General features: G+C 43.0%; 1 protein-coding gene across 1 annotated transcript in view; it reads right to left on the reverse strand.

The window, feature by feature from the left end:
* LOC124408577 overlaps positions 1–25,958 on the reverse strand; it is a 36,015-nt gene extending 10,057 nt beyond the window's left edge. Inside the window, exons 1-7 of the mRNA XM_046885604.1 lie at positions 25,497–25,958; positions 4,761–4,997; positions 4,517–4,632; positions 3,955–4,064; positions 3,413–3,491; positions 2,432–2,571; positions 1,374–1,523 (exon numbers count right to left, since the gene is read on the reverse strand). Coding sequence (XP_046741560.1) covers positions 1,374–1,523; positions 2,432–2,571; positions 3,413–3,491; positions 3,955–4,064; positions 4,517–4,632; positions 4,761–4,997; positions 25,497–25,589 — 925 coding nt within the window. The 5' untranslated portion in view covers positions 25,590–25,958. The remainder of the gene's footprint in view (positions 1–1,373; positions 1,524–2,431; positions 2,572–3,412; positions 3,492–3,954; positions 4,065–4,516; positions 4,633–4,760; positions 4,998–25,496) is intronic.
* Positions 25,959–27,754: the final 1,796 nt, after the last annotated feature.

The following is a 27,754-nucleotide window of genomic DNA, read 5'->3' on the forward strand; positions in this document are numbered from 1 at the left end:
ATACATCAAGCTCACGTTTTCTGTAAAGAATGTCTTTCTCTTTGATGGTTTCAGACGATTTAGAATATTTCCGCTAAATCTACGTCATTTTTTACGTTACGTCATTAAACTTTGACAGACTTTATTTTGAGACTTCGAAGAAAGATCCGTGATGATTTCGCTAAATTTTGAAAGTTGAAGAGACGATTTTTGCGAACACATAATGAAAAGGCATTCCTCCGGTATGTTTGTGTACTTACGAAACCTGCTGCACGCTTTTTCTCAGCAGCCCCGCCTAATGATCTGCCAATCCTAACTGTATGAAAGCGAGCTTCATGCACGATTCTGTGCAAGTATTGAACGTGTGCTGTGTGATACCTGTTATACCTGTACGCTATTTGCTAAGACACGTTTCTTCGACCGAGCATAAAATGTGCATCGTAGACTTGAAATGCGAGAGAGCTACGCACATGGGCTCCAAATAGGGAAAAGGTAGTGAATTTATGAAGTAGGAAACACGGACCGTTACAAAGATAATGATAGAATGCGCTGGAGTACGGGATCAAAAGTTTATCAACTATGAACCAGGCTCAATTTTCAACCTTGCAATGTGAAATGAAATAAAAACAAATGAATATTAATTAATCATAAACGAGCAGCACTCATTCCAGTTTTGTTATTGCACTTTCCATTGTTTTAAGCGTTGAAATTTACGACGTCACTGTGTGTCCGGGTTTTACGATCAGGAAGAATAAATGGATTGATAGTTATTAAAATCTACCATCAAACGTAGCTCTTACTCAAGTTTATGTTCATTTAATTATTTCCCATTTTCAATAAATTTTTTTCCCACGGGAGAAATGTTCCTGAAACATATTTTTTAATGTCTAAGACGAAGAGATACTCTGTAAACAATTTACCGACAAAATACTAACGAATCGAGATAGCCGTCCAAGTATCCTGCAGTAACTTTCACTATTCCGCCGAAGTGATAAATCTTTTAAAGTTGAAGTGAATTCGTTAACGTGTACTTGGAATATACTTACGCAACTCCAAGCATCGTTTAACAGTGAAATAAATTTCCGTACAACTCTGTTAGACTCCTTTGAAAACGAATACGTTTGTTAACGATCACGGAACAACATCGTTAGCGTAAATAAACACAAATACCTACGTCAGTCAGATATTCGCTACAAAAACGAACTCAGAATGTTGGCGAAATGATTTTTCAAGTTCGGAAGGGGGTGAATTTTTATTCTCAATAACGATCCTATCACACCGGCGACACATCCAGTTTACACTGGTGCTTCATCTGAGCATAAACCGCTGTTGCCGAAAAGTTTAGGATCGAGGAAAATCAACTGCGAGAATAATATGAGGGATTTAATACTCACCAGGCGAAACGCCAGGGTCCAGGACAAAGACGCTGGTTCCGGCAAGAAGGACGCCCTCTTCACCGGCGACACTTTGTCCAGCATTTGGCTGTAGGCCACCCTTGACAGAGTCCGGTGGATCTCCATCGCAGACCGGAATTCCGCAACTGCCTGTAACAGCGAGACGATATTTTTTCTTTTCTTTTTTCCTTTTTTATCACTTGAACTCTTGATACGTATGTACGCGTTATTCAGGCTCCCACGATGGAGAAAAATTGACACTATATTCCCATACTCTAGTTTCATTCGACAAAGTATTACGTGCGAAAGTAATACGCGAGTCTCGGCCATCACAATCGTTCGTTTCCTCGCGAAGGGAGATTCCGGTTGAATCTACGTATACATATGTATGCATAGGTACCTACGTTTAGCAGGGTCCCTTGTAAGCCTCGGGAGTAAACGGATCTAAAATCGGTATAGCAGTCGGCTAACGGGCGAAACTAGCGTGTCTAAATCCTGATAAATAGAAATTAATGCGTCTATGAATGTCTTGCCCTACGGCTTCAGGCAATATCACCCGGTGTACCAGTCGCCGTAAATACGGGTTTATGGGATAGCGTTGTCAAGCTGCCCCCCGGCTCGCTATCTACCTACTGCTATTCTGAATACAATGCCTCGCACTCCCGTCGCTGCAGCCACCTTACGGGTGGCGATGAATAAAAATATTTTACTCCCGCCTATTGGCCCCCGAGATGTTATACGGATTATCGTTTCACGAACAGCGATTCCGCGGACTCTGTCCGAGGTCGGGTCACGATCGACGATCGACTCGAGCTTGATGCACCGGAGGTTCATGGGTCAGAGCATTTTTCAAAAGGGAGGAGAAAACATGAGGGGATCTGGAGGAGACGGTGCCTGGTGAAATGGCGAATCGTTTATATCTCGTGTCAATTTTTCGGGGTGACATTCCTCCGTGTAAGGGCTGCCGATTTCGACTAACCACCGCGTCTTTCAAATTATCTTTTGCAGGTTTTTGAGGCTAGTGAAAATGTGGATCGCAGAATACAAATAAGACTTACCCTTGCAGACAGCTATACTGCACTGAAAGTGAACCTGCGGACTGTCGAGGAACCGGAACATGGAGAAAAGAGTGGCGTCGGCGAATCCCGTGCTGGGATCGTAGACGAATTTTGTCATGACCTGACCGTTTACCGGGCATCTGTAAACAGACAGAGAAAACGGTTGGGATTCAAGGTGCAGCGAGTAGTGCCGATTCATCTGTAGGTGCGAGTTCAAGGTACTCTGAAAAGTAAATCTTCATGCGGCGAAGAGTTAGAGTTCCAGATACAGTTCGCGTGTGCTTCAGAAAGGTACAATAATTCATTGTTCGATGCAGTTTTGTTTCACTCGATTCTCTTACTGCGATGATAATCTACAAGCGTTAAAATTTCTATCTGTTTTACAGCCCTGACGGTTTTACGTTTACTGGAATAAGGAAAGAGAGATAAATAGATGGATAGATATAGATAGAATTTATTACCATGAGACAGAAGTCTCCTAGGTGCATCACGTAGGTACGTAATACATAACGAGTTGACAGAGAGAGAGAGAAAGAGAGAAAAAAAACTTCAAAGATGGCCTCGGACGGGCAATGAGTATTAAAAATAGTGCATTGCCGTATCTGTTTCCCTCTATATATCGATGGTAAAAAAGTGAATCTAAAACCTAAATCAAAACCCGTTCGTAGCTGACTTTCTACGCCGCGGAGCGTTAAACGATTCTTGGCACGCAGGGCGGAGCCGTAGGAAGCTGCCTTGACACGCATGCATTCAACCGTGTAGGCATAGTGTTCTCTACATATCGTATTATACGCACACGTGTTGGAGTGTCGCGTCATGCGTTGTCTGAGCCCACGCGTAGATCGCGCCGCAATACCTGTTTGCTTCTCTATTTGGATAGTTGTCTGATGCAGGCTGCGTTTATAGGAATCAACTATAGACGCGAAGATTGAAATTTCTAGCGCCTATTGTAGGAGACAATCGATTCCTTGGTGCACTTACCCCTTTTCGTCGATCAGAGACACGCTGTTGTTACGCTTGTTGAATGCGAAACACGACTTGACCCGGATACCGTACATTCCTGAAACAGAGAAAGAGGAGATTCACGTTAAGTTTTCCCTGTATTTTCAGAGATGTAACGCGTTCGTAGGTTTGACCAAGTTTTAGCAATCTGCACACGTCGCGATGGTCCCTAGCTTGCACATGAGTTATGCAAAGTGTAATTATGTATAGGTACAGTGACGTAATCAGCACGCTCGCTGACCAAGTATGGTAATTATTTGACAAAAAATTACGTTACAGGATGTGTTTTGCTGCCCGCATGTGTACGCGCACGAGTATGACCCATAGTTGGTGTTACATAATATGTCAAATCGCTTCATGTGTAATATATGTACGTGTAAATTTGCAAGGTCGTGCCACCGGAGCTCTGAATACACAAAGAGCACATGTTAAAAAATTGTTTTGGTAGATCTACAACTGGTGCTTAGCGACTCAAGGTGTGAATTCAAAATTGTAATAAAATTGAACAGTGCTATACGTACCGTCTGGTCGCGATATCTCTGCTCTCAGCGTGTAATTGTGACTATATATTGTCTCCTGCACACGGTGTCCTCTGTCAAGGATCCGGAGAGAAACCAAGGAAGTTTCGTTCCTAGACAAAAAGGTTCATAGTTATTACTAACAATGCGAAATTTGTGTCTCTAAACAGTTCTCGAAAACATTATATCAGCGAACTAGAGCAGTGAGTAAGGCAGTATATATGGCGTATGGTGAGTTTTTATCGTAGTGTGCATTGGGTAAGACGAAATGATCTGCTCCGAGAAGATCCATTAGTGGCGCGAAAGGGAATTTCTAACGAAGCGGCTCGCCGCCGTGACGTAAGTTTATTCGAGGTGAATCATTAAGGAGACTTTGAAGGCTGCAAGGCGCATTCTCCGCTTGTGCTTCGCTGACATCACAACGATGTAAGAACAGTAAGTTTATTTCACCGACGTTCACCGTCCGAAAGAATAAATCGGATATTTCGAACGGTATGCGAGAAAGTGGACGATATCGAGTAATTAAGAGAGGACGTTGGAATGAATTACATGTCCGTTGACTCACTTTGCGTTCTTAAAGCCCGCTTTGCCACAAGTAATGACGTAGAACTTGTCGTCGGCGAGTTCAAGCGTTTTATGAATCCGGACGGCAATTGGCACCGATCTCTCTTCTTCAGTTTTCTGGAGAATGAAAAAAAAAAAAAAAATGAAAGTCATCATGTTGCTAATCTTCGATTCATTAGCTCCTTTCTCTTTCGCTAGCAAAGGTCTTTTAACCGTGGACTAGACTCTTGTAAAAAGTATCTCACGTTGTTGACGAGGACCCCGCAATAGTCGGGAGCACCTGGAGGTGCGAGGAGATTGATTCCCAGGGTGACGTGGTTGGTCCCGTTGCCGAGGACCATGCATTGGGGTGTCCGGTGGTCCTTGGCGTGCAACGCCCCGAGGAAACTCTGGTTGACGTTCATCCGGATGGTCATGTAGCCGTCCTTGCATGTCGCCGTCACCGTCGGCTGAAACTCCGTATCAAGCAGCTGACCACTGACCTGGAACCGGGTAAACAAAGCCATTGCTGCAATTAAACCTCGGTCAAATTACGGCGGACTGTTGGCCGTATGCGAAGCGGGCTTTTGTCCTGAACTATAGTTAGCCATTCACGTCCTTTGGGTAAAAATGTTTTCAAAAAATTCCGAGACGCTGTGCGAATGGTTGCGGATGATAGTTTCCGCCGCGTCTGAAGTATTCATAAAAGCCGGTATGCCGGATTAATTTATTAGAACCAGTCGCCATAAATCGACGGAACTTGACTTTTCTCGAACGAATTAAGACTCCGCCGACAATAAGAAGCTGTTATTAACCGACAATCGAACTTTCGTCTCGCCACCGCGGCCGACCACCGAGTACCCTCTTGTTATCTATTACAGGACCGTCTGCAAAGGGGTCTATTTGCATGACAAACAGCCATTATACGACGGTTATGCATGAAAGATTGGCCACAAAACGTCGAAAGGAAGGTTATTTGTGTCCTGCAGACCCTTGGCCGTCCCTACAGGCGGAAGGCCGCCATTTGGATGCAGATCACTTGCGATCCATGCATATTACGCCCTCCTTACGCGCCTCTCCAAGGGCCTGTTCAAGTGTGGGTTCCTCGCGACCCTCGTCGCTGGATAGGACTCTCCTCGTGAAAGCCCCTCCTCGAAGATGACGCGTGAAAAGATGACAATGACGACGGTCTTGAGCCTCAGCGAAGAGAAACCCGGCGTCTCGCGACGCGGACGCTCGCGGCATTCGATTCGGTCGACATCCTCCTCGTGGTCTGCGTTAAACGTCTGCACATGTACCGCGTGCCTCGGAGATGATAAACTGGAGCTGGTGCCACCGGCCAAGTCGCGTGCAACGTCAGATGTAAACCCACAAGTGCTCTCGGCGCGAAGACGTTATCTCTACGGATATCTTCGCGCATCTCGGCGTGGCGGGTAAAACCGGTTTCGGGTACCTGACGCCCGTTCAATTTTGATTCCCGCACCGATAGCGTCATCTCCGTCGACTTTGGCACCGCGGATAATTAACCGAGTTTTTATTGCTCGGATGGGGTTCGGCTACCACTGCTCCCTGCGTTTGCTGATTGATTATCTGCGCGATCCCGGTCCGCATCCCTCGTATCTTTCGTCTCCTAGCTCGTCGTCCGGAGTCCCGGGCATCGCGACGATCGCTGTGTTAAGTTCGCCTATCCAAGGCCCTTGCAACAAAGGGACACGTGGCGTCTCTCGCTAGGGGATAAGTAATGTTGGATTTAGGGGTGTTAAATTAGTTTACAGTTAGATTAGAATGATTTAGGATGCGTTAGGTCAGGTTGAGTGGGTTAGGGTTTCCATGGTTGTTTCGCTGAATTATTCACTACCGGGAAAATGAACGGACATTACCATTGTGCCGGGTTCATTTACCGAGATAATTCGATTCTTGCTCATAATTTAGCCGTCTTCTACATCCGGCAGCGCTCTGATTTGGCCCTCTTTTACACGCGCGGGATCATTTTTTTTCTACCAACATCCGGTGTTCCCAGTTATCTCGTTCGGCCCCCAGAAGCCCGTAGTCAGCGAGTACAATTTGTCCCCGCGAAGCGGCGACGTTCGTTCGCGTATAATATCGCCCACGATCAACCGCTGTACAATATATAACTCGCAAATAGGTGGGCAGACGCTTAAAGCAAATTGCATCCACGCGGGCACGCGTACACAAAGGGTTGCGGTGGTGGCGTGGGCTGCACCTTCAACAATCCCAGATCATACTGCAAATACGATTTTTCACGCCTTGTATGGAAGTCGAGGTTTTTTTTTTTTTCAAACAAAGAAACGCTCGGGTCTCGGACATGCGACCGTCTTGACCGCAGGCACAATTATCGCGGCTGATTCTACAGGTGAGGCTCAATTCTCACTCGACTCGCAAATGAAAGAAAATTACCCTGCATATACACAAAGGGTGTTCTTGAACCCCTGGACTTGGGCGGATCTTCTTGTACGGAACAAGTTGCGGGAACGTCGTCGAGTATGCTGCAGGACTGCACTTAAGGCGTCTTTGCTTACATTCTTAATCCTTCATCCCCGATACCGTATCTTTCATGTTGTTTATGGATGCACTGAGAGGCTGCTGGAGTAACTTAACCCTCAAGGATATGGAAAAATCTCTATCGAAGTAGAAATATTGATAAAATTGAATGATTCAACGCACAAGCTTAACATGAAATATAGAAAAAAAGAATGATATCAAACTGTAAGATATTTGCACACATTCTTGAGGCCGATAAATTTTCAACTCAGAAAAGTACGTATACCAAAAAAGTTTAGTTTCTTAGAAGGTGAAATCATAAACCGTGCCTCTGCACGATACGCCGTGTTCGTAAAAGCGATTCAAGTGCCTGAAAGCCGATACCAAACGGTCCCATGAATATACGATGCCAAGGCTGCAGCCTTTGGTAAATAATATACCAGACTGAATCATGAGCAAACTAAATGTGCCTATATTTGGGCCCGCAGTTGGGCCGTGGCGGTCGTATTTCCGCGTATCTTTCGATGGATCGGTTACTTATGAAAACTGATAAACCAGGCAGAAATTGGGTTATTGAAATGGCGTCAACAGTTGCTCGAGGCTTGCATGCATGTAACTCGCATCTCGTTTACAAGTTCTTCGACCGCGGAGAGTAACTGGTGAACACCCAGTATATTTTCACGCAATTCATTGTCAGTGGGTACTGTCAGAGTATCCGTCTGAAGCACGGCCGGCTTTACTTGGCTCGATTCTCGGGCAGACCGGTCCGAGCGGCAGCTGTCAACCCACGCGAACTTTCAGTTTCAGGCGTTCCGGGCCCACTCTTTCTCCTTGGCAATTTATCAGGAATGTTTTCTGTCCCAGAAGAGAACACACCGAGCCTTCTCCGTCGCTGGTTTTGCCCGATGTCTGAGAGCGCAGACTCCCGAACCGTTTCCTCTTGAATGAAAAAAAGAAGATCTTGAACAGCAGCGGATCGGATGATCTTTCGAGGAACGAACTGTCGTGTTTCGTGAACCCCCGAATTCCTCTTCAGCTTATCGTCTTCGTGTATTGAAGATTCCTCGAAAGGTTTACCGTCCTTTCGTATTATTTCCGAAACGCGAGTAGGTACAGGCATACCGAAACCGGTACAGACAGAGCAGGACCCAAAGCCGGCGTTGCAGCTTGAGAATCGCCCATGTTCAGAATCAGGGAGAAACTGATAACGAAAATTGTTACGCTACATGCACAGTGCATAACAGTATAGAATTTACCGCAGTGCTTACGAAACGGAACGAAAAAGAAACAAAGCACTCGGAGACTCGGCGAGTCAGGACAAAACTGTCTGCTGGTAAAATAAATGGGCGGTGAGTCCTCGCATAGGTGAGCCCATGCACGCCCAGGTCGACTCATTCTTTGGACTTAACTCCAATAAATTTGTACCAGTCGAACGGGTAGGTCCATAGAACGGAGCCCCAACGATAACGCATCGGAGCGTGGTGAATTCGATTGACGTAAGGATTAGCTCGAGGCTTCGAATTCCTCGGCGTAATGATCGGCCGAAGAGAAGCACACGAGGACGCCGCTATTACCTTTCCGGCAAATTCTCCGATAGCCTAACTACCGATCGCGTGGGTCGCCCGCATCATGCACAACTCAGGCCCTGTGTAGGCATGTGTTTCAGGAATGCGTGCACCAACCAACGATTGCTGATCTTGCGCAGCAGCCCATGGACACTGCGCCTCTACCTCACCATCGACATAAACCACGGACTCGTTCGACAATTGACCACGCAACCCTGCTGGATTCCGAACTCAGGAGAGCCGGTATCCTGCACCGAGTCCTGGTTCCGGTTCACTCTACCATTTTTACTTTGTTTCAGATACAAAGGTGTGGGATAACTGAACTAGCGAAAAGTTTCGCGGAATTATCCCGAGCTGGGTAGATCTTCCTTGCCAATTTCTTTCTTTTTTCTTTTTGCAGAGAACGTCGTTCCACCGCGGCGCAACATTTCACAACCATGTCAGGGTAACACGAAACCCTGCATTCCCAAGGTCGCTATGAAGGATAGGATTAAAAATTGTCCGAGCATTTATATGTTTTCATTTTTTGTTTATGTTAGACATTTAATCCCAAGACCATGGATATAGTCATTATTCTACACAATATTCTGTGAAATTTAACAACCCTCAAACACGATCTCGTAAGAACTTACCACGGGGTATATATTTCCAGTGGAAAGAAAAAAAGGATTCAACTATGTCATGTTCGTCTCATTTGCGATCCGTAACGCAAACTAATAGAACAAGCAGCATCACCGGGTCATTACGAAAATGCCTAGGTACAGAGGATAACTGCATCCGGGTTATCCAGGCAGCATCAGCAGCAGCAACAACCCGGAGAAGATGATTCTTCAGCCCCTGCAAGGCGTGCGAGCCGTCAAATTTTCAGAAATTAAATCAGCTTCTTTTCCTCCGTTGACAAACGGATTAGTTAATGGTCTGACATAATTCACGGACTTATTTGTCCCGGAGGAAAGTCCCGTGGCATTGAGTTGTGCTTCACGGTGCATCGCGGCGCAGACGTCGTCGAGGAGAACATCAGCTACCCTGCCATCAGACGCATACATGGATATGCACCGCGGTACTTAGGGACCGACCGGTTCGCTCAATCCGACATAGCGGCTCTCGCATTTGTCACGGTGTAAGGATCATAACTCGCCAAGGATGATTCTGATTGGGCCAGTCCGGGAAGAGTAATGCGCGGAGGATAGAGCCCGGGTCTATCCACAAGGTCCATCGCTCGGTTAACTGTATCTTGGGCGCATGCATTATATGCCTGTTCGACTTTAATCGCTTTCGCTGATATAGCTTTGTTTTTTGCACAACTTGTTTGATCGTATCGGATACCTAATGTACGAGTCGGTATGCGTGTATAAAGTACGAAACGCTGCCAGGCAAATACCTTGTACAATACACGACATTCGCAAACCGCTGAAGCAGTTGCAGCCAGCGATCGAATGCGCGAAACTTTTTATTTATATAGGTCAGCCTGATAAATTCGTGCGATTTAATTTGACATGCGTATTAAATTATTGGACAACGTGCAATGCATGATCCATGCATTATATACGTATGTAGGTGTAACCATTCACATAATCCTGCAGGCAAATCCTATTCCCTCTGGTTATAATATGGCGTGCGACAAGGTGCTCGTTGATAATTTATACTCGCGGAGCTCCTGCCAGAATGTTCTGTACTTTAGGCATAAGCAGCTTCTTATTAAATATGCCAATGTCACTTGCAATTAGTTATCTGCCGTTGGCTTGAAAGTCAAATTGTAATTCATGCATTTGAATCTATGTGGAAATTGTAATACTAGATTTTGTCTGATTTAAAACCATTTTTATGTTCACGAAGGAGCATTTTAAGGTTACATCCTAACCTCAGGTTTATACACAATATTAGCAGAGCCATATTAGAAAATCCGAATATGACGCGTGAACAATTATTTGTATGATACGTATATTTGCACTCCAATACTTCGTGTTTCGTCACTTTAGCAGTTTACACGAATTGAATATTTCTTACAATTAGTTGATAAAATATGTGGATTCCTTGGATTTTGTGAGTGTAATTTTTGAACGCGTTGTCTGATCGACTCGGACTAGCGGCTGCAGCTTCTTCTCGGAGAACGACATTAATGTACTGATATCCCTAACGACCAGTGTATAAAGCAGTTATTGATTATAGCGTTTTTCAAAATCAGACAATATTTTCGTTAAATTTAAAAGTATTTTTTGCCAGTTTTCTGCTTCCGTATCGATTTCCCACCCACAGAGCAGTGTGAATAACAAGTTTTCTGATTAAAACAACTCAGCACCTAAATGCTTAGGGTTGGGTTCTCAACACTGGGCTGTGCTAATATTATCCACATACCTCAAGCCTCCAGATATTGAGGATAATTTTACGCTTAGTCTGCTCTTGCCTTCACTCTTGCTAAAGGAACCGCAAACAGATTTGATCCTTCATTTTAATTTTCGAAAGAAATAGAAGGAAGAGTCGTTTCGGTTTAAGATCCTCGGTACAGGGTTGTTAAGCTGTTTGGGACACGAGGAGGTCGAGGAGGCCGACTTTCGCGAAGAAAGACCGCCGGATTCGAGGTTGTATAATGAACGGGTAACACGTAGGATGTATTTAAGGGCGCCACGCCGGTTATATTCTTCTTCGTGAGTAAAAGACGGAGACGAAACGCGCGGTTTCGGATTTGGCGGATCTTAAAAACGAGAGGATAAAAATGGCGGCTCGTATGTAACAGGGGGAAGAACCCAGTCCGCAGACAAGAAGGGTCAACAACACGGTGGTCGGCGATTCGGGGATCTTGGTGCCCTCGGGCCTCGAATGCTTTCTCGGAGAAGTTGGCTGCAGCAGCAGGTACTCGTCGATCTGGTAACAGCCTGTTGCAATCCCGTAGTCGAGATAACTTGCGGGTGTAACGAGATAAGCGCCCGGATCTCCGTTCGGCCAATAACTAACCGAGATTAAATTTAAGCCAATTTTCAGCCACTGATCAGCTGGCCTCCGGTTTTCGGACCCCCGATTGTTTCATCGTTTATATTAAGTATGTATCAACCGCGTCGGAGGTTCCAGTCAAATTTTCACTTTAGATAAGGTTCTACATACGATGATTATCTCAGCAGAAGCACGGGATAAAATCTGCAGATCATCGGAGTTTCCGAAAAGCGATCTATTGCACTCGATTAGTGACGCAAGCTCACCACCTTGTGTTCGAGTCGTGGATCCCAGCCTTCGGATATGGTCATCGACTCGGCGATTTTTATATATATAACAACTTTCGACCGGCTCTCCAAGAATGGCAATCCCGGGTTTCGATGCGGGGCCGAAAATTCACGAGCCAGTGAAATGTCCTCCATGTACTTTAAACAGCTCTCTCGTTGGTCGAGATGTGAGTGTAAGATTATAAAAGCCGGAATCGTATAGCGCGTTTCACGCACACCTCATACATTAACACTCGTACAGCGCGGTGTTGAAGAAACGAGTGTGTGCATGCTCGGATCTTATAAGCTTTCTTCTTTGAATGTTTTATTTGCTTTTTGAGCTTGTTTCAAACGAGCGTCGATAATGTATCACTTTAGTCGCTCAATCTACGAGTAGGTAAAAGGTATGATCCGACTTTCGAACCAGCGCCATGATGAACGTCGAAGAGTTCGGCTGTTGATCCCGAGAATATACGGGATGAAGAAATCTTTTTCTTCGAAAGGCAATACGTCATAAATCGTAACTCCGATATTTGATTGATATATTTATATGGAGGCAGGTGTGGGTGATGGATTACCCACAATCTTCTAGGCGCATCTTCCGCGATGACCCGGTGGTCAGTTAGATCATAGGTAAATAAGAAAACCACGTACCGTTCAATCAATTTGCCGATGGATTGTCATTTACGTCCGTTTCCGAATCGCGAGGCGTTAGCCAAAATTCAAGATTTCAGGTGTTTAGAATGAAATGTAAATAAGGGTTTAAGAGATATTTGGAAATTTTCGAAAATTTGAAACACACGATTTCAAAGACCCCAAAATGGATTGAAAGATTTTGCATACTTTTACAGAATTTTCAAATCATTTCGATGACTCGTGACGATGAAATTTCAAAGAATTTTCTAAAGTGGAAGATTTAAAAAAAATTTGGCCACCCTCCTGTGCCTTTCCAAAAAATTACAGCTATCAGCGAATGTAGAATTCGAAGTGCAGTTAAGAAGTAAAAATGAATGAAAATTCAGAGAAGTTTTGTGAGGCATTCCACGTCAATTTGACTACGGTCCGACCTTCACCCTTTTGGATTTGGTTCCCGCTTATTTGCATTGTTGTTCCAACTTTGAAAAGCATTCCGGATTCCTTTCAGATTTTTCCTACCCCTCCCAATACCCTCAGAACTTCTCAAATGACGATATTTTGACAGTGACTGTAGCATTTTGGAAAATTATGAAGAAATTAGAAAAGTTCTGTAGCCAAAACCAATAATATCAGAAATAAAAATCAAAGTGGGCAGGTAAGAGGTAATTTTTTATTAATTTTTCAGTCAATTAATAATATTTTTAGAGTAATTTTGATTTTCTTTTGAATTTTCAGCATTCAATATATCTCTCGTGATACAATAACTATCACGAAATTTCAATCAAACTTCAAAAATGTAAAATAAAAATAACAGAAAAAAAATCATTTAGAATTGAGAATTTTCTTTTAAATTCGGAAAAAAAATCAAAATTGCAAAAAAAAAAAATTTTATCAGTTAAAAAATTAATCAAAAAACACCGTTTTGCCCGCCCACCTTGATTCTGATTGCGGTATTTTTGTTTTGGCTACAGAAATCATGTAATTTTCTTCATAACTGTCAGAAATGTCGCAATAACTGTTAAAATATCATCATTTAAAGAGCTGTGGGACGTAAGGGTGGTCAGAAGAATCTGAAGAATCTGGATTGCCTTTCAGAGTTGTACAACAATATAAAAAATCGCGGACCAAATCCAATCAGAGGAGGGCGAGGGTCAGACCCTAGTCGAATTGGCGTGGAATTTCCCCTATACATAGGTACAAGCTGCATGTAAGAATCCTCGCATATTTAATGCAGGATTATACAGGTACATTAATAGAAAATAACGCGGAAGGAGGAAGGCTCGCGGGACGTTAAGCAGCCCAGCTGCCATGCCACTCCGCAGTATCAGCTTTAAAAGCACGCAGGTCGTAGCCGTGGCGAAGCGTTTCACTTCTCTCGCGGTGCTCTTAGCTCGGAGAGGTGACAGCGGCAGCGCATTGTTTCAACGTTCCTGGAGCCAGACGACGTGGCTTCCCAGTTTGCGAGACATTCAACATACCTGTATCATGTGTGAGTGTGAGTGTGAGTGTAGGTACGGCAACTTCCGCGTCACCTCATAACCGGAGGTTTATACCTCGATACACGTGTACGTGCATATTATACTACTTGGGTACTGCTGTCGCACATCGTGCCGATTTGTCCGCCATCGCCTTGACACGACGCGACGCGACGCGACGCGACATCGTCGGCGTATCGTGAACCGTGAACAACGCATGCTTCTGAAAATTAGTATGCCTCCGAGAGTGAGGTGACGAGACGCCGGTGATGGTAACATCATACTTGTTAACTCCTCGCACGCTTCTCTGCGAAGTGCTTGAATTCCATCATCCTTCTCGTTCAAGCCTCGTGGTAACTCATTTCAATGGCATGCGTATCCCCCAACATTGCTCTTGTGTGTAGGTACCTAAACACTCGGTCGATTACTTCGAACTACCATTTACCAATCCTCTAGGCTCACCTTCATGACTCCAGATCACACAGCCATAGAACATCCGATTACCCAACAAGGTAATCCGGAGGCTGCCTAAAAGACGTTTCTTTTCAACCGTTTTAAGGCGTCTTTACAGAAAATTTCGACTCTTTTGCAGAGAGCGAGTTGCCTGCGTGATTTAAATTGCGTGAGGCTCTTGTACACTTCAAAGTCTGGTATTCGGATATTCAACTGACGAATATACGAGCAATCCTGTTATATTATTCCACCAACGCTGATGAGATGGTGTTTGAAACGGAGGCGTGAAGCCTCGGAGGGCCTGGGGGTGCCAGTTGAGCGTGTTCTTGGTGTACGGGTGCGTGAGTGAAGGTTCAGCCCGTTGCAGAGCTATTGTCTTTTAAAACAAAACCGCCAGGTCTACACGCGTTGGAAACGTTGAACGGGGCACCTTTAATAACAATGGTTATCCCTCGAGCTGATCCCTTTGGACAATTCGTTATATATACCTACAAGTTCTGTACCCTCCTCGTGATTCAATGGTGGTGGTGCGAGGATGAGATTTAGTCGGGTGTTAGCCGGATTTTGGATTCTGCAGAGAAAGCTCGCCGGTTTAATCCGTTAACTGGGGCTATTAAGTAATTAGACGTTTATACAGAGGCGATGCTATCGTTTTATAATACATAGCCATCGGCTGACCCTCGTTTGCTTGCTAACGTTTCGGGCGAAAAATTCATCGCCTCAGCGGCAGCATCGCAGCCCCTCACGGAATGATCTCCGGAATATTATCTACTTGTCTTCATCCGGTGCGTACAGAGCGTAACAGTGACCTCCTAAGCGGAATGACAATGGCCTAGTTTACACCGGTATGAAAATCGTAGGAAACCGGGTAGACAATGTGGCCCAAGCAAGTATTCGTATACGCCTGCTCCGTATATACCTACGTTATAGCTATGTAACGTTATATCTACGATAGTTTGCTATTCTATTGTCTGCAGCGTGCCTGCGGTGTTTGTACGAGTGTGAATGCCGTGCATTGAATCGTTGTAAGAGGCGAGTTGAACCTTTTTGTTCGACGTGCAGAATTAGTAGTTAGATTTTCACTTCGAGATCAACGACCTTCCTATTTTGCGAAGTTTTCGTTTTGTCGAATGCAGACCCTGATGAGCATAGATTTGTGTGATCGGTTCGACCTAGCGTTAAAGGGATGCTATGGTCGATTTTAAGGTTGTTCGTAGAAGTCGCCCATTTCTTTATTTCTAACGAGAACGTCGAAATCGACTAGGACACCCCCTTAAGGGAAGAAAGTAGAAAATAAACAAAAAGTCAGGTCCTACGCTAAGTTCTCGGAGCTTATCTCGGAGGATAAAAGCAATAAGAGTGCGGAGCACGTCTTGCAGGTTGGATGGAAGGTTCATCGGGTCGAATCTTTCTAACTGCGGCTAGATTATCAGCTTCGAAATCTTTCAGACGCGGTGAAACCCGAATCGCTTTGAAAGCGAAAAAAAGCAAGTATAGAAAAGCAGAGGAAAATAAAAATTTCCTCACATGCTCACTGGGTTATGAGTGTTACGTGACGTCCTCTGCGTGATCGGAATTAATAGCTTTGGCACCATGAGCTGTAAAAAGCCGTTGCGTGCTTTTCATAGCTGGCTCGGTTACTCCAGCCTAATAATCGAATGTTTGATTTAGCCATTCGACTTGACAAAAAAACATTTTGAAATTCATGAAACGATTCGCTTCTATCGCAGCTAAAAATATGTGTAAAACTTTCGCGTTACATTATTATCTTTTATTCTTCATTACATCATACGAATATACTAATGTGACAGGCTTTCAATCATTATTCAATCTTTTTTCAACCGTCAACAAAACCTGACTTGCATTTATCTCACCGCCTATTTCTATTCACAGGATCATTCAGCTCGCGCTCTGCACAAGCCCATTATATATCTGAAGTATTTTTGATACGTTGCTGTTGCGGCCATATTGATCGATCGGACTTTAGATAAAAACGAATAATATTGCTCCGCGTGCTACTCTGCCAGCCGGTCGGTAGGCTATGCGATGAAAATCGAAAAGAGAATGGCCATTGAGAATATTTATCGATGGTATCGGATCGTATATTACAGATGCCAGGCATTCTTATAATATTTTACGCCGCATAGGAGGTGGGGTTCAACATACTTTAATGTGGGTAAACGTAAGAAAAAGAAGAACAAAATGTCAGCCACTGTGGATGTATAATAAAACAAAATCTAAATTCAATCAGTGCGCAATACTCTGGCCAAATTTCAAAGGTCATTCAGTGAACGATGCGCGCGACTTCTACTTTACGATACGTAATTACTGTTTTTACCTTGAGTGCAATTAACTACGAGAGTCGAGGTCTCAAAGACCTGAACTTCATCCTGATTATACATTGTAAGCTCGGTAAACTGCTGCAACGAGTCTATAACGTGGTGAAAGAGAGAGGAAGGAACAGAGAGAGAGAGAGAGAGAGAGAGAGAGGAAAACACCATGCATTGCCTGCAGTTCTGTTAATTTTTCCAAATACTCCGTTTGCGGCCCGAGTGCAATTCCGCTTCGTGCTGCAAATGCATATTCACCTGAAGAAAACGATCAACTATACGAGCAAAAAACGATACTCTGTAAAATCTGGGCCTTGAGAAATCTGTAAGCCTATTCATGCATATTTTGTTCTCACGTTCTCTGAAACAAAACACCGCACTCGGTCGGTTAACGTACTACGGAACGTATGGGGCAGGAAGTGCTCGATGGTTCGAATACGAAACACGTGAGCACGTGGTAAGCGATGAGGTAAAAGATTAAACCGTATCGTGACAGTGTTAAACCTACGCTGGAGGATTCATACCTTACACCAGTGGATCTCACGTGGATTGTTATACAAACAATTTTTTACATCACGCCTGCACGTTATCGAGCGACGTCGCGACGCCTTCTTGGGAATAAGAATTTGAAATCGAGACCTTTGTAATCTCTCACGGATTAATCCCGGAATACTCGGATATCGGTCAGTGTCAACTCTGTGAATATACATTTTGACTTTCTCCTTGCAAGGTGACGTGGGAATAGTCATTTCTCTCCTGTAGGTACCCCACACACTTCTCACTATACCCAACAGACATACGTAACGTAATACGCAAGGCTGTACGGCTTACCTACGCTCACGCAATCTTTTCTGTTCAACTGATCAAGGGTCACTCGGGTCCATCACTGAGTATACGGTCATCGCCTTGGGTCGCTTTCTCCTCGGGAGGATGACGTGTTCGGAGCATTTCATTTTACTTTCATTGAAGCAGCAGGCTGGCTTCGCCTGAGAATAATATTTTCTCGATACTCACGTAGTACGTTTGATTCGGAGGTCACTTATGGAAAGGGGATTAATTCGTATACCAATCTAGAAAATTCCAACGAATTATCACCAAAGGACAATGGTGATCTCTACTCCCTAATGCACAGGTAAATGAATAATATAATAGAAAAGCTTGGATCGTCTTTATACTCTAGTCACATTCACCGTAATCAGCATCCTCCGGACTTCGGATGAAGAGGATGTTGGTTCTTTTGGATTTCGTTTCAAATTACGGTGAACACTGGGTATCCAAGACAGTCGGAAACTCGACAAGCGGGTTATCTCCTCACCTGATACGATTTTCACTGTCGTTAGTATAATGAATCCTTACTCAAATCCTTCCTACCTACGTTTAAAAAGGAGAAAGATCTATTGGAGCTCAAGATGAGCATCTCGCCACGTCGATGTTTCATTCGTTACGGAGATTTTAATTCCGATCTATACAGTATTCACAATCAGTCAGGGTCTCTACAGGACATCAATGCCCGAGTTAACTTTGGTTGTTCTTGATCCGAGGTAATCGATCATGCATAGAAAAAAAGTTGAAACAATTACGCAATTCAGTTTAGCATTTTTGTCAAAGTCGATAGACACGCCGATATATAAAAATGAGAGGCCGCAGGCGGGGCAGAATGATGTAAACGACGATGTTGATAACAGTGCGAGTAAAATTTTGGGCGTGTTTTGGTGGTGCAACGCAGTGCACTTAACGAGCGCGCGGGTACACATTGTAACGATAGGAAAGTGTTAGATTATCGCATTGTCTGTCAGGCTGACAATCAGAGGTGCATGAACTCGCTCGCGTTGTATCGTTACAGGCGGGTAGAGAGAGGAAGCGAAAAGTGGAGCGGAATCGTTCCGAGCGCTTCGCGAGTTTCTAAACAAAGTCAGTCTCTCCTGTCGTCGCCGCAGAACGGAGGCTTGAAGGGACTGACATTACGCGAGGCGAGCATGCGTAACGATAATGGATGAAAGTGAATCTTATTAACGGTTATTGCGAGGCCTGCAGTCTAATGAAAAAGTGCAAATATCACATTCCAAAGTCCATATTTAATAACGACTCGACTCTCAGCCTCACTCAGTCTCCGGCTGGATAATTAGCTGGATTTTTATTTCAGTCATTGGTCAGTGTACGGCGAGAGCTGCGATCCGGGGTAACCGATAAGACGGGAGCTAATTGGATCCTCAGGTAAAACAAGTCCGTGGCTACGGGTGGAGTAACGGAGTACCTTTACAGTTATCGGCACGATACACGCGGGAGAAAAGAAAAGGGCACCTACTTTTTGCCATACGTCAATGCCTCGGAAAAGTGGTTCACGCAAAGACGCAGACGCTGCAGCAGCAGCAGCGGCGGCAGTTATCTTCAGGTCTCAAGAAATTGTTACATACCTAACTTCCCATTAAATCTTTCAGTGAAAATCTACTTCTTCTGTTCGTGTATGGTAAAAAGTGAAATTCATTTGATGTGTTTACGTCTTGCGCTGTAAAAAGGTCCTACTTCTCGTTTTTCTGCGTTCAAGCGTTCGTATCGAAATTCTGATGAACGCGCTGTAATGAACCGAGCATATCTCACGCAGTTTAGGATTTCCAATCTTTGAATTCTATACACCTAAATCTCAACTCATCGGACACTAGTTAAATAGGATTTGATGCGATGAAACGATTTGAAGTGATTATAGCTTTGACAGCAGTGATTGATCCGACAGCTGTAACACTGATTGATAATCCTTCAAATTTACACACACACACACACACACACACACACACACACATAATATATATTTTCTTTCACTTGCTTCTTTCATTCGCCGTACATAACGTATCGCAGGTCTTTCTTGACTCTGTCAAATGAAATATGACACGTGACGAGTTGCGTAGCGAGGAAAGCACTCGTTATGGTGTTACGGAATCACCGGCAATTAACCATTACTGAATCGTCTTCTTCCTAGAAAATTTCCAACTTTTTTACCATCTATTTACACAGTGCAGTACAGCGGGCCTCGGTATATTATACCTAATACTTGGTGTAATATTTTCTTACGCAATGGAAATTATCCTCCGCTATACGGACGAAATATAAGACGAATGAAAAACTATAGAACGAAGACAACGCGTGAGTCGCGATTTCAATTTCATCCCTTGGGAATAATAAAGAAACGGCACAGAGTGCGGATAAACTTTACTTCCTTTCAGGCAGATCCTCGTGGAATAGAGCCAAGTCAATACCGTTCGGTATTGTGGGTCAATTAAATCGTACGATACGCACACAACAAGGACCGTTATTTTTTTACGACTTGGCTATTGCTGCATTCGCAAGCCGGAAGAATGATCGTATCTCTACCATGCGCATCGTTGTGCGAAAGGGGTGGCGATCTGCGCGCCAATTTGCCAGCTATGTGTGAATAATCACGGGGTTTTGGTATTCATCGCTGCTTTACATAACGACAGCTGTTTCATGTTACACCATAAGGTTGTTTTCAACAGACGGACGCTGCGGCGACATTACGCCTATTATATACGTAGTACGCGTTTCCCGTTTAATGCTCACTTCAACAATTCACACAAAACCTGAATCCATGATTTTTACGCGGCTTTGTGCTTGCTGGAGTGACGTTGATTCAATGAGATGCGAGTTAGGTGAGAATTTTCCTAAAGTTGTTCAAATAACTTCGTTTTCACAAATCGAATAGTCTCTTCAATATTTCACGTTCCTTTTCCCAGCATTTAAAATACTTTGTAACGTATAAAAAATTGAATTTCTTAGCTGCGATCTGCTGATTCCTTTTCTCACTTTTATGTTTTGTATTTTAATATTCTTAGTTTCGGTGATTATTCTATTTTAGTACGTAAGTTTTATTTTTGTCATCTTCACGTATCACCGCTCGTACTCACTGTGTTGGACTCAACTGAATGAATAAATAAATAAATTGAGTATCTCGGTTAAATTTTACGATCCGCTTTAAGGCATTGAATACAATTCGATAGAATTTTACATACATTTCTGGACAAGTTTTTCACACTGCTAGCCTTGACGAATAATCATGCTCGTTCACCGTTCTTCGTTCTCATATACATATAACCGCATAATCGTGAGTAGAAATCGAGTCGGTTTGTATGAAGAAACCGGAACTTTCCACAGTGAAAAACTGTATGGATTAATCGGTTTTTTATATTATAGCCGGGCAAGAATGTTTATTCATGAAACTTGACTCAGAATCAGCCGAAGATCAATGCGAGAAAGTGAAAATGATATTGGAGGTATACTTTGGACGTCATAATCTACGTTGTAGCTCGCGTTTCAATAATTCGAATGAACTTGATTCCGCTTTTACGATACCACAAATCACCTGCACGTGAAGTTAGTCAGGCAGACTGATATTGATGCGAAGAAGTACAATTTGCTTCTCTAACTCATCTGGGAAATCCGTCCCATTGTGTCCTCGTGTAATTGAGTAATCCACGCCATGCTAAAACTTTCACGTTACATCTCATTTGCTTCCCATCTCACGCAGCCCGCGGACAGTACATCAGAGACCAATCGCAGGCTCTCGGAGTTTCTTCGAGTTGCAAAAACATCCTGCAGGATGATCGACAAGGTCCGAAAGTTGGGAACTCGTTTTTGCAAGCATTCGCTGACGAGACTATAGCTCTAGCTAGATCGAAAGCCAGGATACGAGCGACACCAGGGTGTAAAGAAAAGGAAAATCGAAAGCCACGCATCGTTCTTTCCATGCACCCAAGTGCACGGCAGCGTGCCGTCAGGGTTCGAGATTCATTGATCCTTTCTCCATAAAATTTGTCTGCTTCACGGACTCGAATGCATCGCTGATCCAGTCAAATGGATTGGGCTCTGCTGGTACCGAGTTTACGACATTTGAGACGAGAGTTGAGGGAAGCCCGGCGGGAACACGCATCCACTTAAATCATCCTCGCTGACGTACGTTCTGCACCTCGAGTTGTCCGCTGCAGCGTTCGAGATCCGCAATAGGTGCTTAAGAGCATCACGCGAATATAAGGATACATACCTATAAGGATATCTGGGCGTAACATGCTGGATGCTGGGTATAGACGTGCCCTTTCGGACCTTCACCTGTCACGATTCATCCGCGGTTAAAAGGAGCGTCAGTCATTAACAGACGTTCTTCTCTCGGTTACTTTTTTTTCTTTTTCTTTTTTTTTTTAACCCAATTGTAATATTTTCCCTTTCGCGAAAAACGCGCGGCTGTTTCGCGTTACAGGTTATACCTGTATAAATATGAATAATGATTGTCCGTCGGAGATTATATGTCTGCGGTCTTAAACTGATTGGAAAATAATTTGCCAGGATCTCTGTGTAATACTGCGAGGTATGCGTATAATGTGCTTACCTATATACATATAGGTTATTATTTTATTACCGTGTTATATACTATATACACTGCGTGCAATATTCGACGAATAGTTATCGCGTACGGATAACTTGGCTGAAAATTAAGAGTTCAACCTCGAGGAAAACCTGTGCCAATATTTATTCAAATGTTTCTCGGTGCTTCGTCGAACCTGGCCAACTTGGAATAGATTATTTTATTTCACATTCGTCGAATATTTATATGGGTTACAAAGTGCTGCTGTGAGATACGATTCTGAGTTATTTATGTATTATTTTAGATATATAGTCACTGGCAGACACTCGGTTGTAATGCGTTTCCGTTTAATATCGTTGGGATTCTTTCGCGTTTTGTCGAAACACAGAGCAAATTAATTATAAAGAAATTAAAAGGAGGCATTAATACCTACGTTATTTCGATAAAACAGTACCGACGCGCGTTGGAATTTTGCAGTAACATTTAAACAAGGCGTGTATGCATTACACGTAATCATATGCTTGACCAACTCTTTCAGGCACAGAACGAATTAACTATATGGGTGCCGACTCATCGGTTGCTTTTTCGAAATTATTTACACTCACTTAAATTTATGCGTAAATTTAAAACAAACTTTTTCTATTCACAGATACTTGATCATAAATCTATAATGATTACGGAAGCATTGTCATTACTCGATTGGCCAATCACCGCTGTGGGGTACTGAAGTTAAAAGAGAGAAAATAAAGCGTCCATTTTATGTCTCACAGACTTTTTACTTCCTTTTATTTTTTGCCATCGCGTCGTAAAGAACGTTCAGTTATCAGGAAAGTGGGAGAATTAACAGGAACCGTCTGCGCCAGTGCATAAAAGGCGTTAGAGTGCCCGTCCCGCCATAAATTATAATACAAGAGAAGACGCCTATCGCGCATACGTCTAACAAACAGGCAGTAGCATTTATTTATGCAGGAATTAGTAATCAAATTAGAAGGTCTATAAGAATCGCTGACTACAGCTGTAGGATAAATAAATCGCAGTGTATAAAACTTGCACGTTTACAATATAGCGCGAGGTGTTTCTTGGGATAAAATCTTTTCCTAGTTTTTTCCCTCGCTTTTTGACAGGGTCTGAAATATATTTATTATCCGTGCACGATGTAGGTACACCGCGGTGATCTCCCCCCGAAAAATACAAGTTCTTATTTACAGAGTTAATAACTCTTGATCACGTCACGGCGTATTCGTTCCAACGTACAATATTATGCATCGTTGGTACATACAATATATGTATAATATATATACCTGCATATAATAAGGAAAAGCAAAACTCTTAAATGATTTAGTACACTCATCCCGAGTTCCATACTACATCATTCCCGTACAACAACTGTATTAACGGAGGGAACTGTTGAAAAAGTTGAATATTAAATATTTATTTAAAATTTAAATTAACATTCTATCACATCTCGATCAAGATTCTAAGTTTATGTCTCAGATTGGCTTTATAAGTTTTAGTATGAATGTACATGACGAAGAACGCATTTGCAACTTTGTTCAGAATTTTTCAACACAGACTATCTGAAGTATGATTTAAAAAGTTGAAATTAAGATCAGACTTTCTAGAATCTGAAAAAATTCAGAAAAACCTCATGAAATATAAGAAAATTTTTGACACTTATCGGAAGATGAAGATTTCATAACTTCAAAAGATAAATAAGAAAAATTAAAAGGAAAAAATAAAATTATCATTATTGGATTGAATTTTTTATATGTATAATATGAATATTATCATAATAAAATCGAATCCAATATTAATAATACTATTTTTTAATTTTTCCTATCCATCTTTTGAAGTAATCTACATCTTGTAATAGGTGTAAAAAATGTAGTTACATTTTATAAGATTTTTCTACGTCTTTTCAGATTTTAGTAAGTCGGGTCTTTCTTTCCAAGCTTTTAAAACATACTTGAGTTACGCTGGGTCGTAAAATTCTGAAGAAAATTGCGACGGCGTTTTTCCTCAAGCACTTCTATACAATAAATTATAAAACCAATTTGAAACATCGACTTAGAATCTTGATCGAGATGCCACGGAATGCCCCATATATTGTTCATCAATCTTGAAGGCCGGCTTACACGTATATGCGGCTTATTACCATGCGCGTTGTTCGAAGATAACCGGATCAGGATTTCGTAAGAAAATGAGCCTGTGCAGCGACGGCGCGTCGAGGCTTGAGTTGTGCATCGTTTACTTTTTACCCTGGAATTAGCATTTAGAGTATCTACACCGTGTCTCGGCAGAATTCGACTCCCGCATTGCGATACGCGCAAAACATCGAACGACGCGACACCCACGTCGAATCACTTCGATGTCTAGGCTGTATAATATATCTATACTCGGCGTAAGAACTGTTGGCTCACAATCAAATTTATAGTCCCAGACTTTAGCCACACTTTCGCAACCTCTGATCCATTGCGTAGGCGATACGCCATCGACTATATACCTATCCGTGGGCTGAGTGTCTTATCTAATAAGACTTATCCCGCCGCTCAAAATGGGCATGCAACGATGCAAGATGATCGGCTTCCAGCTTAAAAATTGGATGTTTTTTTTAGACAACAATTTCGCAAGGAAGCAGCGAATCTATGAGGTTGAAGTCGCTAGTAACGTAACTTTAACGATGCATGTTTAGGAAAATCGTTAAGTCGCAATCTTAGGATCGTCTGATATTCAGTTAGTAAATTATACCCAAGAAAAAATGTTTATATTTTGAAAAACCAACTCTTTGAAAGTCGTTCTAAATTGGATAAAACGATTTATTTCGCGATGTTTCGTTACATTAACGTTATACCAACTTCAGCTTTGTATAAATCTGCAGTATGATGCATCTTTACTCCGTCAGAGAGTCATATCGACGACGGAAAATTTTCTGCAGCCGCGATGGATAGGAGAGGCGCAGATGCAGCGCACGTGGCCAGAGCGTATAAATCGGTTCAAAGAACCCGCGCGTCGCAGGAGATGACTGGGCCGCATTCATCGGATCGTCTTGGTCAAAATCGTTGATCGAACGCGCAATCGGGAGGAAAACAAGTTTCGCATTTAGCGGAGGGAATGACGCATATATACCCGTATGTATTATGGTCGAGCAATTTCTTCATATTCAATCGACCCCGACCTGCACTGCAAATAAAGAATTTTAAATCGGCAGATCGGACTGTTAATATTCATCGACACGTCGAGTGACGAGATGACGACAAATTATAATCGCCTCTGAGAAACCGGGAGTTAGAAGTTGGTTCGCGGTGAATATAATAGCATTGAGTCACGACTAGCCTTCGATGTTCTCCGGGAAATTTCAATGACGGAATATAATCGCCGCATTCCGAATCGAACGATCTTAAGATGTAAACAAGAATGCAGCCGTCGCGTCGAGTATTGTAATTAGCGATGGCGTGGCTTCGACGAATTGATCAACTCACCTCTGCACTAACAGCGAGCATCGCGACGAGCCACCAAACGGCTGTCATCCCGATGCTTGCACCGTGAAACTCTGTCCTTTTCACTGACAACATTGTGCGATCGTGATAGAGGGAGAAGCTTTTTCCGCGTTATGCGCACCTGCGGCACGTCGAACAATAGCGGTGATAAATAGTCGCGGCGAAACGCGATGCAGCTAGAAATAACGCGAACAGCTCGAAAAACACGGGTCACATTTTATCCGCGGTTCTCGACTCGCTGTTCCTCTTCATTTTTACTTGGAAATTAACTAACTGCGCCGTTTCTTAGTTGCTTTGATGCCGATCGCGGTACTGCATCCGATTTATTTACCGACCGACGGATTTGCCGCGGAAAAAGCGCGTGGCTCTTGGCTCGGAGCGCAGGCGAGGCTCTTGTAGCACGAGGCTTGACGAGGGACGGCGATAAACTGAATGGCACCAAAGACCGAGTCCCGCTTCGGCACCGTCGCTCAGCTTTTGGTGGGGCATTCCGATTTCCGACGCCATTTCTCTTTTTCCATCACGCTCGCGGTCCGCCGCCCCACGCGTTTAAGTCTCCGGCCTCGAGGACTTTCGACCTCGGATGTCCCTCCTCGTCGACAGATGACAGCAGTGCGCGAACGGCGATGTCGGTAAAGTAGGGATCGCTTCCAGTCTTCGTCATCTTCGTTTTTGAACGGAGTCGACACCGTTTCTACGAAATCGTTTCTACACAGTTTTGTTTCCAGAGAAGATATTTTTTACAGAAGTTCTGCAGAATTCGGTCTCGGAAGTTCGTTTCTACGGAATTCGGTCGGTGGAAGTTCGTTTCTCATACATTTAATTGTTAATTTCGTACATTTTGATTTAATTTAATTTAATCGCATTTGATTTAATTCAAATCATTTGACCGCCACTTGCAGAAACGAACCTCCAGGAACAAATTCCGTAGAATCGACCTTCCAGACTTAAATTCTGTAGAAACGATCTTGCCCCCTCGAACGTTAGAGCAGAGGAAGACTTTTTCAGGGCAAAGTTAGGGGGGGAGTCATCTTTTTTCGGCCATTTTCAGCTGTATTATCAAGATTTTTATTCAGAAGGAAAAAGTTTAGCGTTAAGGCAAATGTGCCAGTTATGGACCTTTTTTGGTTGTTTCGGATTGATCTTTCGCTCCAAAATTATCAAAAAATTAATTTTTAGTGCCTAGCCCTCTAGCAATTGATTTTAGACATCGGTATATTCACAATTTGTGCTGTCAATTTACAATTTTAGTAAATAAAAGGATCGATCGTTGGGTCTAAACGTGTCAATAACTGGTAAGTACACTTACTTTAGATGTATTTAATTCAGATATGATTCCTCGACGATTGGCACACAAAGTGACGAGAATCTCATAAAAAAATTAGAGTGACTTCATGAAAGATTTTTCGAAGTGATAGGGCCGTTTCCATCTGTATTTCTTGTAGTGATTTATGACATGCACTTATGGCGGGCAATGCGAGAGCAAGAATATGCGAAAATTGGAGCACAAGTTAAATACTGTTGCAAATGTTTACCTGATCCAACGTTTGAAGTTCGAAATGAATTTTTTTATCGGATAAATCAAACAAACAAAACTTCTATGGCCAGTGAAAAATCAAATCCCGTGAATTTCATACCCGTATTACATTCCAAATTCACAGCAAATGCTCATGCAGAGAAATATATGTATACAATGCGGGAGTATTGGATCAGGTTATAATGTGCGTTACGTGAAACCTACACATCAATGTCGTTGAATATTTCCAATCCTGTTTACATTAGTTACATCCGTTATCAAAGGATTTGATTAAACGTATTCGCTGACATCCGCTACAGGTTTTTTATTTCAATATTTTTATCGATAGGTACACACTCGCGCGCTATAGAAGGTACGGAAACACCACTTTTTGTATTTTCAGTGAAAATAAGTATCGATCAATTTTCTTCTAAGTTCTTTTCCCCTAAAATTGTCCAAAGGATACACGCTTTTTGTTGTTCGATAGTAAATTCACGTGTCTACGTATCATTTTGAATTGCTTTATACTCATCCTTAGATTACTTTATGGGTAAATTTGCAGAGAACAAACTCTGAAAATAATTGAACAATTTTCACTCTCCGAGGCTACGCTATAGACACTTATGGGTAAAGTTTCTTTGTCCTGAGAGGTTGCGTGATCATATTTGACAATTTGAAATTAAGCTCGTGACTCCGAGTAATAAACGTATACAAATGGGTTAAA

The sequence above is a fragment of the Diprion similis genome, chromosome 8 (assembly GCF_021155765.1).
Source record: "Diprion similis isolate iyDipSimi1 chromosome 8, iyDipSimi1.1, whole genome shotgun sequence".
Classification (NCBI taxonomy): domain Eukaryota; kingdom Metazoa; phylum Arthropoda; class Insecta; order Hymenoptera; family Diprionidae; genus Diprion; species Diprion similis.